Source organism: Telopea speciosissima, chromosome 1, assembly GCF_018873765.1.
Source record: "Telopea speciosissima isolate NSW1024214 ecotype Mountain lineage chromosome 1, Tspe_v1, whole genome shotgun sequence".
Taxonomy (NCBI): domain Eukaryota; kingdom Viridiplantae; phylum Streptophyta; class Magnoliopsida; order Proteales; family Proteaceae; genus Telopea; species Telopea speciosissima.
Window position 1 is genome coordinate 59,473,673 of NC_057916.1, and position 16,068 is coordinate 59,489,740.

The 16,068-nt window shown below is 44.4% G+C and overlaps 1 protein-coding gene and 1 pseudogene across 1 annotated transcript; both read left to right on the plus strand.

Annotated features, from left to right (window-relative positions):
* The first annotated feature begins 2,460 nt into the window (after positions 1-2,460).
* On the plus strand, positions 2,461-4,623 carry LOC122651940 (annotated as a pseudogene).
* Positions 4,624-5,923: 1,300 nt separating this feature from the next.
* LOC122651944 lies at positions 5,924-6,436 on the plus strand. The gene has a single exon (XM_043845535.1). It carries the CDS (start codon positions 5,924-5,926, stop codon positions 6,434-6,436), a length of 513 nt encoding a protein of 170 aa, XP_043701470.1.
* The last annotated feature ends 9,632 nt before the right edge of the window (positions 6,437-16,068 follow it).

The window sequence follows — 16,068 nt, forward strand, 5'->3', positions numbered from 1 at the left end:
GTCAACTTCCTCATCTCTGCTACACTCATCTTATCTATATTACTCTTCTTAACGGTCCAACATTCCGCCCCATATATCATCGCTAGTATTATTACTATCCTATAGAATTTCCCCTTAGGCTTACTAAGCTTGCGTTTGTCACATAAAACTCCCGATGCACCTCTCCACTTCATCCATCCTATTTTAATTCTATGTGAAACATCATCCTCTATATCACCCTCATTGTTAATGGTTGACCCCAGGCATCTAAAGTATTTACTTGGTAGTATCTCTTGCTCCTCAAGCTTCACCACATCATCACCTCTCCTGGTTTGACTGAAGTTACACATCATATATTTTGTCTTTGTTCTGCTTAACTTAAAATCTCTTGATTCCAAGCAAGATCTCCATAACTCTAGCTTTGCGTTAATCCCCTCCACTGTCTCGTCTATCAAAATAATATCATCAGCGAAAAGCATACACCAAGGGACCTCATCTTGGATATGCTTGGTTAAATCATCCATGATGAGTGCAAACAAATAAGGGCTTAGCTGATCCTTGGTGTAATCCAATTGTAATTGGGAATTCACTACTTTGGCCCTCTGCAGTTCTGACACTTGTCACCACACCCTCATACATGTCCTTAATTATATCCACATAGTTATTTGAGCTCCTTCTCTTCCCTAATACCTGCCAAATGAGCTCTCTAGGAACTCTATCATAGGCTTTTTCTAGGTCGATAAAAACCATATAGAGGTTCCTTTTGTAAGCTCTAAAAATTCCCATAAGCCTCCTTAGAAAGTAAATAGCTTCAGTTGTGGATCTCCTTGGCCTAAAACCAAATTGGTTCTCCGATATATCAGTTTCTTTTCTTAGCTGTGCTTCAAAGATTTTCTCCCATAACTTCATGGTATGACTTAATTTAATGCAGAGCCATAAATCAACCAAACCCAACTGGAAGGACTGCAAATAAGAACCAAAAACAGAGGAGAATGGGTAAACATGGTGCAACCTTGATGGATTAACCCATTCCGTTCTGATATTTTCTCTCTCCCTCTCTTTCTCATCTCTTCTTCTCCCACTTCCAGCAAGACCCTCTCATCCTTTTGATTGTCTGTTCCTCTATCTTGCATACTAATAGTCATTTTCCTCTGTTTTGTTGTTTGCAATAACATACAACAGAACTAAATGAACCTTTGACTTGGCATTCTTCGGCGGTTTGGCTTGAGATTTTGGGCACATGTTACCCTTCTTTGGGCGAGCCAAAACCTCCTTCCTTAACTCCAGGTTCTTCTTCTATTACTAGAACTAGACATGCAACCATGTCTGACTAAAGTACTTCCCCTGCCTCTATTTCTTATTAAATTCATTCACTTGTTAAATCAAGTGATTATTGGCCAGATTTGATAGAGCATTACAATAGCTATCTAATCCCAAATTTTAGGTCGATTGGGTCAGTACTGAGAGAGATTTCTCTCTTGCAATAATCTGGTTTTTCTGCTATAGGTTATTGACGCAAGGAAGAAGACGACTCTTCCTTCCTCCGTGATTCCTTTATTGTCTCTTAGAGCCAACTGCTCAAATCGTGGCGAACCCAAAAACAACTACTCCGTCGAGTAGATCGCAAGTTGCATAGTAGATCGGTGAGGCTCGTTGCAAGAAGAAGAAGAAGAAAAGGAGGAGGGGGATTGACTTTCTAGAAATTAAAGAAAATGTCTATTTTACCCCTCGTGTTTGGGACTTATGAGCACGTGCTCATTAAACTTGACTACCTAAGCGAAAAAATGTTTTGGGCCATAATCCATAATATCATTTTGGGGGTGTTTTCATTTATTTTAAATAAAAACGAGTTTTAAAAATGATATCAAACACAGTAAAAATGAAGAATTGTTAGAAAATGAAAATGAAAAATGATACCAAAAAGACCCTTAGGGATTTATCTCGATGAAAGTGCTCAAAACATAGTTTACCTAAAATACATGTATTAATACATGTATTAGATAATGATAAAATAAAATAAGAAAATCAAATATAGAAGGGAGATAGGAACTTATCTCGATGAAAGTGCTCAAAACATAGTTTACCTAAAAAATAACATCAACCATATATGTAAAATTAGAACAAAATATTGTTGTCAAAACTTAAAAAGTTAAACATCTCTGGAATCATTCTTAATAACATTTATCCATAATAAACATGTACGGATATGGGAAAATTACATTGCCACCCCCTGAGGTTTGTACTAAATATAGAGCAACCCCCTATGTTTCTAAAATATACAGCCACATCCCCTGAGTTCCCACTCCGTTAGTTAGGTGTTATGGTATTGGTTAAGTTTGCCCTCAAATGATTAATATACCATTTGCAGGGTGTGAGCTTACTATTTTGCCCATAGGGCATCCCTAACTTCACATCCCCTTTCCCAATCAAAAAGGGAGTTTAGGGTTAGGAAGAGAATCATTGCAGAGGAAGAGATTCTTCATGGCTCCTTCGATTTTCCCTTTATTTTCTAGGGTTTTTGCATTTCTTCTGATTGAGATTACTGGTGGAAGCTTCAATTTCACCGTTTGTGGTGGAAAATGGGAGAAATCAACTTTTGGGCTATCAATGTGGTTGATCAAGTGGTTCCAAGTATGCTTCGTCGATCGATTCTTGCTACTTGTCTCTCGCTTCTTGCTCGGCGATACTTCACGATTCGCTCTCTACCGCCCATCTATAGGCCCACTGGAGCTTAAGAGCATGACAGGTAAAACACCAGTTGTAAGTACCGTGGTCCTCGGGACGAGGGTTCCTCAGCCTCTATGGCGACAAAGATTGGCTTCGATGAATAACGGCGTATCGTTCTGATATATCATCATGGGGATTGGGATCATGCTTTATAAAGGAATGGAGTTGCGACCTAGGATTAGGGCCTAGGACCCAATGGGTGTAGCCCCATCCGGGGTAAGCAAAAAGGGCTACGTGATTCCATATGGTCTGGTCAGAGATTCAGGGTAAGTAGTCAGGTTATGAGGGTGGGAAGGTGTTAGGCACCCACCTCGCCCAGATAAATCGGTCTTTCTACTAGATGCTAGTTTTCAAATATTCTTCCTTAATAATATATCCTATACTAACATGTAAGGCTAAGTTATGATGCACTAATCATGACAAAGAAAGAAAAATCATTTACTATGTACACTAAAATGAGTTACTTTAATTGTCTACATTATGCCAAAAATGATAAGAAGGAAAGATACAGATACCTGTCAAGAAATACACGAAATAAACGAAAGCGCACCGAGTGTGAAATATGTGATGTCCCACAGCTCAGGTGGAGACGGACGATCAGCTTCTCTCTCCCTTGTCGGACAGAGTAAGGACTATATGAGATGGGTTTCACTACTCAAACTTCGGGCAGAGTAACGGCTATCTAAGGGATTCTTGTTATCTGTATACAGACAGAATAACGGCTGTGAAGGGGGTTTTTCGTTATCCGTACACTGACGGGATAACAATACCCAAGAGCAGAATCACTCTATGCTTGGATAGGTAACCGAAGGATCTACCCAGGTCGAAGAACTCCACTCACTCACATACTCATGAGGAAAAGACAGGGGAAAAGAGGGTGAAAAGGGGGCAAAACAAGCCCTGGAGGGTCTCCCTACCCGAGAAAAGCTTGTTCTTTGGGGTAGGGGGACCCTCCTATTTATAGGGAGGGGTCCCCTCTCTCTCCTAGTCAGATAAGTCCTCCACAGCGCCGTGGAGATGTCCACTGCGCCGTGGGAGACTTTTCCACGGTGCCATGGGTGATGTCAGGAAGCTGATGTCACACCCCCTCGTGGCGCCATGGAAATCCGGTACACATCCCCACGATGCCGTGCAAAGGAGCCTACGGTGCCGTGGGAGGAGCCCACGACGCCGTGGGAGGAGCCCATGACGCCGTGGGAAGGAGTCCACGGCGTCATGGGGGCGCAGTGCCATTTTTCCTTATTTTTTTGGTTTTTGGCTCCCTTCTGACTCTTCAGCATTTGGTAAAAGGGTCTTATAAGTCATTTTAGGGATGTTAGGGTGATTTGGTTTAGATGTAGGGATAAGAGTCCTTCTTAAGAGAGATATCGATGTCTGTCCGTGTCCTGTTGTCATCATCGCCAGGGGGTGACAAAATTCAGTGTCTACACCAGTGTTGGACGTTGGCACTCTCTCGAAGATCAAATCCGGCGAAATCAAGGTTTGCAGATCCATAAAGCGATTAACATGTCACACAACGGAGTTTGTTGATGGGGAGATTGAAGATTTCGAGGCCATTATCGTTTCTACTGGTTACAAAAGCAACGTTCCTACATGATTAAAGGTACCACCAACCCACCTGGTGATTAAATTTGATGGGTTTAGGTTCAATTGAAATCTAAATTAAATATTTTGGTGAACAGGATAAAGATTTGTTTTCAGAGGAAGATGGGTACCCTAAAAAGCCATACCCTAACGGATGGAAAGGGGAGTGTGGCTTATAGACCCTGGGGTTCACAAAACGTGGATTAATGGGTGCTTCAATGGATGTCAGAAGGATAGCCCAAGACATCGAGAGATGTTCGAAAGCTGAGTCCAAGCATTTAACTGCCTTTGCATCTCCACCTCCACAATCACCACAATCATCATGATGATTCCTTGTCTCTATTTTTTTTTTCAATTTTCTGGCATCTAGCCCTTCCAAGTTTTTAAAAGATAGAAAGGAAAGGAAGTTGGTAGCTGATACACCATATTCTGTACCCCAATCTTAGTCTTACACGTGGCGAATCTTGGACCACAAGCAAGATCAATTCAGAACCGTGCCTAAGAAGAACCATGCTAACGACGGTTACGGGGTTGAGCCCACTAAAGCAGTTATGTAACCACCAAGTAGAGGTCCCACGCTCTCCAAGAATCACCAGATCCTGAGATCTAAGGAAGATGGTAGTTTGAGTGAGAGTTTCCTAAATCCATGCTTCCAAAAAAGGAAACCACCAAAGAGGAAGGACTATCTTAGATCCCCCAACCATTATAAATAAGGGGCCCCAACGGTCATATTAGAGGATCGAATAATCAATAAAGAAATTCCCTTACTTCCCAGTGTCAACTTCGGTTTTCCCAATTTTGCTAAGTTCTGTGTTAGTTTAGTAGTTGTGTTCTTGGAGAATATCTCTCTGGCAGATTTCTTCACACAACAGTTTGGCGCCGTCTGTGGGAACAGGAGAAAAAGACCTACGAAGATCCCACCATTACCAACACCAGAAATCAATCTAGGACTACCAGAGTCGTCGCCGCTGCGGCAGCGACTATTGCTCCTCCGGCACCCCCTGCTACTATCCAGGAGGAAATCTTGCCTCATCCTGTTGGCTCACGTTAGGGAGTCATAGATCCTATTCCGGACAATAATGAGTTACCACGCCAGGAGGGGTCTCATTCTAGATTTCTGATGGATCCACAGCGTTACGTGATGGTGGAGCAATTCGATGCAATGCAGACCCGCTGGGAAGATAAGATGGAGCAGATGATGGAGATGCAACATGACCTCTTGCAGGGGATCCCAATACCCCCACCTCCACCACAAGACAGGGAAAGATCTCCATCTCTGGGGCATAGTGAAAACCACAGCAACGCTAACAACACTCGACGGAGAAATAAGGAAGTGCAGCGGAACGCCAAGAATCAAGATTCTCAGATGACCAAAGTTAAACAGGCCCTGAACGAGAAAATCTTGGAGCTCCAAGATCAGATTTAAGAAGTTATACGGGGGAAGAATCAAGCCCCTAGTCATAACTTTCACTTCACCATAGATCTAGCGTTTACAAATGAGGTGCGGTTTGAACCTCTCCCAAAGGGGTTCAAAATGCCTACCATACAACAATATGGAGGCACCACGGATCCGAAGGACCACTTAGAAACCTTCAACTCCCTACTGTTCTTTCAAGGCGCCTCAGACGCAATCATGTGCAGAGCTTTCCCTTCCACTCTAAAAGGAGCGGCACGACAGTGGTTCTCACGACTTCCCCCGCGCTCCCTTTCCAATTTTACCGACCTTGGGCGGGTCTTCTTGGCCCACTTCATGAGCAGCAGAGTTCACAAGAAGACAGCCATGAATCTCCTAGCCATAAAGCAGTGCCCCGATGAGTCCATTAGGGGCTTTCTTACAAGATTCAATAAAGAAGCCTTAGAAGTACGAAACTTGGACCAGGTGGTGAAATTCCAGGCATTGCGCAATGGCATTCGTGATGTCGAATTGAAAAAGTCCTTGATTATGGATGAGCCAGGGGATATATATGAGCTATTCTCATGCTGTGAGAAATATATCAATTTGGCCGAAGTCCTTGCGGCCGAGAAGGAAGATAAACCTGAGAAGAAAGCCCAAGAAAAGAAGGACGAGTCCACCCGAGAAGCCGGTTCAAAGCACGATCGAGATAACAAGGACAATAGGAGAAAGAAGGATGAAAGAAAAGCCTAGGTTCCTCAAGTAACTGATCTAGAGTTAGAACCAGTCTATACATCCCTCACTCATACCCGAGCTCATATTCTGAATGAGATAAAGGATCAAGTGACCCTATGCTGGCCTGCCAAGATGGTGAAACTTGCGTATGAGCGCAATAAGAATAAATACTGTCGGTTCCACCAGGACCACAGACATGACACTGAAGAATGTAGACAGTTGAAGGACGAGATAGAGGCCCTCATACAAAGGGAACGCTTGGGCCAGTTTGTCAAGAAAGAGGGAAGCGACAGAAGACAAGATTATAGTGCTCAGGAACCTGAGGGAAGATAAAGATTGCCTGCCAGGGTCGATAAGGAAGAACAAACTCGAGGTAAGCCCCACGCAGAGAATGCACCCTTGAGAGAGATAACCACCATATATGGAGGACCGGGCATGGGAGGAGAAACTTCTAACTCCCGAAAGCATCATGCTCAGAATGTGCTCCAAATCGAGATGTCAGATAAAAGAAGGAGGATGGATTAGCGCATAACCTTTTCTGATGAAGATCTGGCTGACATCCAATCTCCTCATGATGATGCACTAGTGATCAAGATGATCATCGCCAACTGTATGGTAGGAAGAATCCTTGTACACAATGGGAGTTCGACTGACATCCTGTACTACAATGCATTCGAGAAAATGCTCATGAAGCCTGAAATGCTGAAAAGAGTTGAATCCCCTTTGTACGGGTTCAATGGAGCCCTAGGATAGGTCGAAGGATCAATTGAGCTGCTCATAACTATGGGGACGGAGCCCAAGCTTGCTACGGTAAAGATGAGCTTCTTGGTGGTGATAGTGAATTCCATGCACAATGGAATATTAGGGCGGCTAGGGCTCAATGCACTACAGGCGGTGGTCTCCACCCCACATTTGATGATGAAATTCCCAACTGACCATGGGATAGGAGAGTGCAGGGGAAGTCAGATAACTGCCCGAAGAAGTTATGAGGGATACTTAAGGGCCAAAGAAAAGGAGCCTCAAATGCATTTAATCAATCTGGACGATAATCAAGATGTCGTCGAACAAGAAAGAAGTAGATCCGCGGAGGATTTAGTCCCCATTGACATCGTCCAAAGAGATGCGAAGCATACTATGCAGATAGGTGCAAGGTTGAGTGGAGAGAGAAGACTGCCCTCATAAATTTCTTGAGGGCAAATGCAAATGTATTCGCATGGTCCGCGACCGACAAGCCTGAGGTAGACCACGAACTGGCCGAGCATAGGCTCAGCGTATACCCAACAACCAAGCCGTTATTTCAGAAGAAGAGAACCTTTGCCCCTGAGCGGCAGGGAAAAGTGATCGAGGAGGTGACCAAGCTGTTGGAGGCCGGTTTCATTGAGGAGGCCATCTACCCAGAGTGGTTGTCTAATGTTGTAATGGTTCCAAAGCCCAATAGAAAGTGGAGAATGTGTATTGATTTTACTGATTTGAATAAAGCACGCCCTAAGGACTATTACCCTTTGCCTTGCATTGATTTATTAATAGATGCTACGGCGGGCCATGAGATGTTGAGTTTCATGCCTACTCAGGTTATAACCAGATTAGGATGTATGAACCTAATATCTTGAAGACATCCTTCATTGCCGGGAGAGATACATATTGCTATACCCGCATGTCCTTCGGGTTGAAGAACGCCGGGGCTTCTTACCAACGATTGGTGAAATTACATTTTCAAGCACCAAATAGGACGAAATATGGAAGTATATGTGGATGACATGTTGGTGAAGAGCCTAAAGGCGGAGGATCATATTGGAGATTTGGATGAGCCATTTCAAGTCTTAAGAAAAAGCAAGATGAACTTGAACCCAGCCAAGTGCACCTTCGGCGTTACTTCAGGAAAATTCCTTGGTTTTATGGTCTCAAAAAGAGGAATAGAAGCAAATCATGTGAAGATTAAAGCTATACTGGAGATGCACCCACCTGGAAGAGTTAAGGAACTACAAGAACTCACCGAGAGGATAGTGGCATTGGTAAGATTTATCTCAACCGCGGGAGATCGTTGCTTACCCTTTTTCAAAGCTTTGAAGAATCGAGTACGGGGGAGGGAAGCTAAGGGAACCAAGCTCACCTTCGAATGGATGGAAGAATGTCAGGCTGCATTCACGGAATTGAAGAGGTACTTGGCGCAGCCACCTCTTCTAACCAAACCTAAACCTGGGGACACATTACATCTATACTTGGCCATTACCACGGTAGCGGTAAGCGCTGTGTTGGTTCGAGGAGATGGATGAGCCCAGAAACTGATTTACTACATCAGCAAAGTGCTTCTAGATGCAGAAACCAGGTATAGTAGTGTGGAGAAATATGCTTATGTATTAGTAACGGCGGCCCGGAAGTTGAGACCATACTTCTAAGCCTACACCACTGAAGTAGTCACCAACCAACCATTGAAGAAGATATTAGCCAAACCCGACCATTCGGGAAGATTAGTAGCATGGTCGGTAGAGTTGGGAGAATTTGACATCCAGTACAAGCCCCGAATTGTCATTAAAGCTCAAGCCCTAGCAGATTTCGTTGTAGAATGCACTCTACCCGAAGAAGAAGTTCCCCCAAGCCAGGAGCCTGAGGAATTGACAGAGGAATGGACGCTGTTTGTGGACGGTTCATCCAACGCACATGGGTGCAATGTAGGACTGATACTAACAAGCCCTGGGGGGTTCTTAGTATAGTATGCGCTCAGGTTTGAATTTCAGACAACCAACAATGGCACAGAGTATGAAGCCCTGATTGCCGGATTGAAACTGGCATAGAGTCTGATGGTAAGAAATATTACCGTTCACAGTGACTCACAGCTGATAGTTAATCAGGTCAAGGGAGAATATGATGCAAAGGAACCGCGCATGGCAAAGAACCTGAACAAAGTGCATGACCTGATTACCAAATTCAGCCACTTCGAGATACTCCAGGTGCCCCGAGCATAAAATGCTTTGGTAGATGCCCTTTCAAGGCTGGCCACCTCAGATTTTCAAGACTTGGGCAGAACAGTATATATAGATGTGCTTGGCGCCCCAAGCATAGAGCAAACAAAGGAGGTATTGCCAATTGAGATGGAACCCTGTTGGATGGATCCTATAGTAAACTATCTTCAAGAGGGCACATTTCCTACAGACAGGGAAGAAGCGAAGAAAGTAAGAATGAGGGCAGCCCGATTCACGATGATAGGAGGAGTACTCTATAAAAAGGCTTTCGCCATGCCTCACTTGAAATGTCTTTTAGACCAACTGAAGCAGAATATGTTTTGCGAGAGATACACGCAGGCATTTGTGGACAACACTTGGGGGGCATGGCACTTGCCCATAAAGTCATCAGACAAGGATATTTCTGGCCCTATCTCCGCAAAGAAGCAATGAGTTTTGTCCACAAATGCCTGAAATGTCAAAAGTTTGCGCCTATCGTGCGCCAACCTGCAACAAAACTCACATCAATTTCAAGTCCGTTGCCTTTTGTGCAATGGGGCATAGACATATTGGGACCTTTCCCCAAGGCATCTGGGGGCAGGCAATTTGTAGTTGTGGCTGTGGATTATTCACCAAATGGGTAGAAGCAGAAGCTTTAGCAGTGATTGCTACAGCAAAGGTATGGAAATTCTTCCTTCACTCAGTCATCTACAGATATGGAATACCAAGAACTCTCATCATCGACAATGGAAAATAGTTTGAGCAAAAATTCAAAGAGTTTAGTGATTAGTACGAAATCTATCTAAGGAAGACCTCAGCTGCCCACCCCCAATCCAATGGACTAGCGGAGGTGATGAATAAAATTCTACTAGATGGAATTAAGAAGAAATTGGAGACCGCCAAGGGATTGTGGGTGGAAGAATTGCCTAATATTTTATGGGTGTATCGAACAACAACAAGGCTGGCGACTGGTGAAACGCCATTTACGTTGGCATGTGGAATAGAAGCAGTAATTCCTGTGGAGATAGGAGAAACGTCCATGAGGGTGCAATTCTACAACCCGGAAGTTAATGATGAAGAATTAAGGGTAAACCTGGATCTACTGGAAGAGATTAGAGAAACAGCTCGAGTAAAAAATGCGGCTCATCAGCAGCGAACAGCGCACCACTATAATTCAAAGCTGAAAGTCAGAAGATTTCACCAAGGAGAATTGGTCTTATGCAAGTTAGAAGCTTCAAATCCAAGGTCCATGGGAAAATTAGCACCCAACTAGGAAGGACCATACCGAATCTCCAAACAAGTGGCACCAGGGGCCTTTCATTTGGAGACTTTGGAGGGGGTACCCATACCACGGTCTTGGAATGCAAAAAATTTGCAAAAATTCTACCAATAAGGTGAGGTTGTCTAACTTCAATTTTTATTTGATTAAAGTAAAGTTTTGTGGAAATGTTAGGCTACGACCAATAAAGGTATCCTCAGTTGATCAAACAATTAATGATTTGACCTTGCAATTATTCTTTTCCTACATGATTGTCTCTGTTACTAATGATATGCCAGCAATTAGCATAATGGTGAGTTGCACCATAGGGGCGTTTCCCCAAAATCAAGACGATGGTCATCCGACCATAATGGTGAGTTGCACCATAGGGGCATTTTCCCAAAATCAAGACGATGGTCATCCGACCATAATGGTGAGTTGCACCATAGGGGCGTTTTCCCAAAATCAAGATGATGGTCATCCGACCATAATGGTGAGTTGCACCATAGGAGCATTTCCCCAAAACCAAGACGATGGTCATCCGACCATAATGGTGAGTTACACTGAAGGGGCGTTTCCCCCAAAATCAAGATGTTGGTCATCTGACCATAAGGGTGAGTTGCACTATAAGGGCGTTTTCCCAATCAAGAGGATCATCTGGGCACAACGGCAAAAAGAAAATGATGAAGAGCGTAAGAGGCAAAAGCCCATCAGAAAGAATACAAATGAAAAATGCTCAGATAATGAAGATCTTTTATTGATATGTCAAAATTCTAGTACAAGTACATGGGATAATTACAACATTCAAAGTTGACGCAGTTATAAGGGCCGATTTATGATCGAATATGCTCAGGTCCATATTCAACTTCAGGAAGGAGAAAACGAGGCAAACTACAGATGCGCCTAAACCACAAGCCCGATCTACCTTGTCTTGATCCTCCCGAGCAGGACAATGAGTGATGCAGGTACCAGAGACCGAGGGGTATGAAACAGGTGTAGCCATAACAACAACATCGAATAGATGGAGATCAACCCTGACATTTATGAGGCAGTTCCACCTGTTCCAAAGTGACCCTGAGAGATCAAGAGAGGACTATTTTGCCAAATGGGATTCACCATCAGGGCATTTGGAAGCTCCTATAAAGCACCAAAATAGCCCTGTTACCACTCCCCTACATCTGTAAGAAACGAGGAGCCTAAAGAGCACGAGGGTGACACCGGTTTAGGTCCTCCAGCGTACTGCCAATGCCAAATCATCACACCTCGAATCCTTAAGAGGTTAGGGTCAACAGGAAATAGCCCCCTCAAGACTCTCAATTTCTCTGATGTAACGTACCCACTCCAAGCGTTGGCGAGGGCACACTACATACAGAGAAGACCCTAAAGCCAGGAAACCCAAAGGACACTGCGTGTCGAATGAGGATCGAAGTTGTGAGGGCTAATGTCAATTGAAGATTGAAGCCGAAAGAAGCAACTGGAAGTAGGTACACCTTTCAAAACTTGCAGCCCCTGTATCTATGAAGACGTCGGCACCCAAAGCACCAGAGAGAGCTTAGAATTTCCATAAGAAAGTAGAAGGGTGATAAGCCTAGGGAACCCATAGATCCAGGAGGAACAAGAGCACAAGGAACGAAGGGCATAAGCGCTATTTAAAGGACCTAGTGACAGTTCACATTCAAAAGAGAATATCAAGGCCCAACTACCCAAATTAAAGGGAAGTAACGCCTAAGGCCAAGTGCCCAAATCTCGTTGGTCCGGCGCTATTCCAAAAAAGGGGAAGGGTATGATTAAGGAGGCAGCGATTCGACTTTCGCACCAGTTCCATTATTGGCGAGTTAACCAAAGCGTCGGTCAAGACAAGAGTAATAAATGTTTGTGTGGGGAATCTACAAGAAATCCCTAGGGAGGAGATTTGCATCATAATGGATATACACGTCATGCAGAAAGGTAATCATCCCTAATGCAAAGAAAGTTATTGAATTGAATAGCGTGGCAAGAAAAACCAACTGGAATTAGTATTGAAATATCATCAAGGGAAATCATAATTTATTTCAAAGTAAGGGGGCAGCAGTTGCCATCTGAGGTACAATATGAACATTCATAAGTATTTGAGCTAAGGACGAGGAGGATTAGGGGGACAAAGGCCTAAGAACATTCTGAGGAGGGGGGAAGCAAGGAATCGAAAGTGAAATTGGATCTAACACAACCTTCCTCCTCCCTTACAGGAACACGAGGGTCAAAACCTAACTTAATCTTCCCCCATTTGAAGTGGGGGGCAGCTTCGTTTATCCTATTGTATAAACGTTGAGCACCCTCTAAGCCCTTATCTTCGCAGAAACGTTTGAAGACCAGAGATTGAATCACATGCTGAATGGTAAGGTTAGTTGCGGCGTACTTCTCAGCCCAAAGATAATCAGTGATGTTGTCAGCAATATCTCGGGCAAACTTAAGCTTGCTCAGTAGGTCTTCCTCCCAACGCTTGAGAGATTTGAGGTAATTGAGTTCACCTTCCAAACGAGAACAGTGTTTCCTCAGCACGTCATTGGCCTTGGTATATGTTGTTATCCTAGATTGGAGTTCCTTCTCTCTCTTCGAAGCATCAACTGGCGCAATACTGCACAAAGGAAGATTGTCCTAATAAAAAGAAAAAAAAGTTATGGTCGGATGCATGAGAACGCAGAAAATAAGTGAATCATGGTCATCCTTCATTACAAATCTCAATGGCACAGGCTTACACTTCCTTTGTTTAAAAAAAAAAAAGGGGGGGGGGGAGAGAATGAAACAACGACATATAACAAGAGACAGGAAAGTCAAATTACAGGAACATTCTCAGCATCTGGGATGGCTTGGGTGTCAACCGGGGCATTAACAGGGGCTGGTAGGGGATCCTCATCTCTCTGCCCAACACCCTAGTCAGTAGCTTGCACTAGGATCGTCTGGCTCAGGGCCTCAACCCTAACCTGCCCAGGCACGGCAACGACAGTCTCCCCTGTGCCAATTGAAGAGCCTTGACCATCAACCGTGGTCCCAACCATTGAAGGAATTACTAAAGAAGAAGATGGACAAGGAATGTCCAAATGGCCAACTGAGGACGTAGGCTTGTAGGCACCAGACTTCAACCGCACAAGCATATTTTGCACCTCGGATATACCCTCAAAGTTAAAATCTGGCTGCCTCTCTTTTACTTGTCGCCAGATAGAGTAGGTTGTCTTTAACAAGGCCAAAGAAGTTGTAGGCATATGACTGATCCTGCAGGCCTCAGACTTGAGCTATTCATCGACTGCCTTGGCCCCCACTTCCTCGATTTGGGCCTTCAAAGCAGTAATCTCGGCCTTCTAATCTTGGATCAGTTGCTCCTTCTCAGCCAGCTTTCCTTTGACCTTTGTATAAGAAGCAGAAGAAGACTTAGCATCCTTCTCCGCTTGCTTCCGCTTCTCTTTAGCATCCGCCAAGGCTTTCGCAGCAGTCTCTTTTCCTGCCTTAAGGTCTGCAACCTCAGTCTTCAACAGGTAAATCCATTCATCACTATCCCGAGCGGCCTTCTTCAAATCCAGCATTTCCTTCTCCAATTCCTCGTACACCGTAACGATTTTTCTCTTACGCTCCACTAGCCCGAAGATGAAGGTAAGTGCCTACTACAAAAAAGAAAATCAATAGATAGAAAATGGAACATAATTAAAATACAAAATGAGAACAGAATGTCACCTCGTAGGCCAGCGCGAGAGTTGACTTCTCCAGTGTGTCATCATCCATCTCGGACAGCCAGTCTTGGACAGCTGGAGGAATGCAGTTTAAAGCCAAGTTCTCAGCAGCAGCGACACTATCGATCACCCTCTGGTCGTTACTGATCAACCACCTGGGAACGAATAAGTCCACACTTACTTTTTCTTTCCCCTTGCTTTTCTTCGTCTTATCTGAGGGTGGTGGATCCTTGAGAACTAAAGAGGATTCCTCCTCCTGCCGCGTGATCAGACCAGAAGAGGAAGTCTTCCCCTTATCTGAAGAATCTCCAATTTTGACACCTCGGGAAGGTGTAAGAGGGATCTTGGAGGAATCCTTCTTCGAATGGCCCTTATCTTGCTCGGTTGGGAGTGCCTTTCTCTTCCAACTCTTATCTGGAGGAGGGAGAACCACATCCCCATCAACTTGAAGGTTTTCGCTCTCCATAAATGCAGCAAGAGAGTCCAGGGGAAATTCCACTATAGAAAATGAATAAATAAATAAGGTGAGAAAAAGCCAGACATGCACGGGAAACCACATGGAAGACGAAATGAGGAGTTCCAGAGATGCTCACCCCTCTCCAATTCATTCATATCCAGAGTATCAATGGCCCCAGCTTTGACACGACTCTTGTGAGCCATCATCTTCTCCAAGGTTAACTGATCTTCAGAGTCCAAGGGTGGGATCCTATTCCCCACCGTGGTGTTAGGATAGCCCTATACGGTGGGGCACTTGGGCCCTTCACAAGCCGCCCAGAAGAACCTCTACTTCCAGCCATGAATGGCCGATGGGAGAGGAACCACAATTGGAACATCCCTCTGACGGAGGTAATACCACCCCGGATGACCACTATTTTGGTTCAAAGTGAAACATCCGATGAACAAAGCAGGAGAAGGACATCTGCCCAGCTGAGTATACCTAATAATAAAAGCCCCCACACATCTCCAACAGTTGGGAACTAGTTGACTGGGGGCAACCTTATAATGTCTAAGGAGCCGAGCGACGAAGGAAGGAACAGGATATTGAAGCCCTGCTTCAAAGGCATCTAGAATTAGACCCACCTCATGACGCTACGGTAGAGTTAACCTATCCCCAGGGGATGGGACCCTGAGAATTACAGATTCAGGGATAGCATAGACATTTTGGGTCTCTAACAGGTTATACTCGGTCAGGATGGAAGGAATATCAACCACCCCTTTCCCAATGGTGGGATCTTGTTGGGGTTGGCAAACCCGATATCCCCTTCTACCCAGCAATTTCTTGGAGGAAAGACTAGAAGTACTGGCAAACGCCCCAGAAGAACTTCTAGGAACCAGTATGGGAATCCTAGAACTTGCAGCCTCCGCTAGGGAGGACCGAGATGGAGTCCCTCGAGATCCTTCCAGAGCTGTTCCATGGTACAACTTGTCCCCCACGTCCAACAGGGACTCTACCTCTGGATTAGATTTCAAAGATGAACTTTTCTTGGACTTCCCCATTTCCCCTAGATGAATAAAAAACACAGTTCAAGGAAGGAAAAAGAAAAAAGAACTTACTTGGGATGAGAAAGGTACAGTTGAAGAAAAAGAAAGCACTGAACGAAGCGACTGCAAAAGCCTCAAGAAGTGCCTTTAGCAAAGAAACTCGAAAGCGATCAAGGAAGAAAAGAAAGGGAAGACGGAACACTTTATACCCTTGGGGACATCAGCATACCCCTCGTAAAATCTAACCATTCAACTCCTCACGAACGGTCT

Excerpts from the sequence above, each read along its gene's own strand:
- LOC122651944 (XM_043845535.1), top strand. The coding sequence starts at position 5,924 with ATGTGCAGAGCTTTCCCTTCCACTCTAAAAGGAGCGGCACGACAGTGG.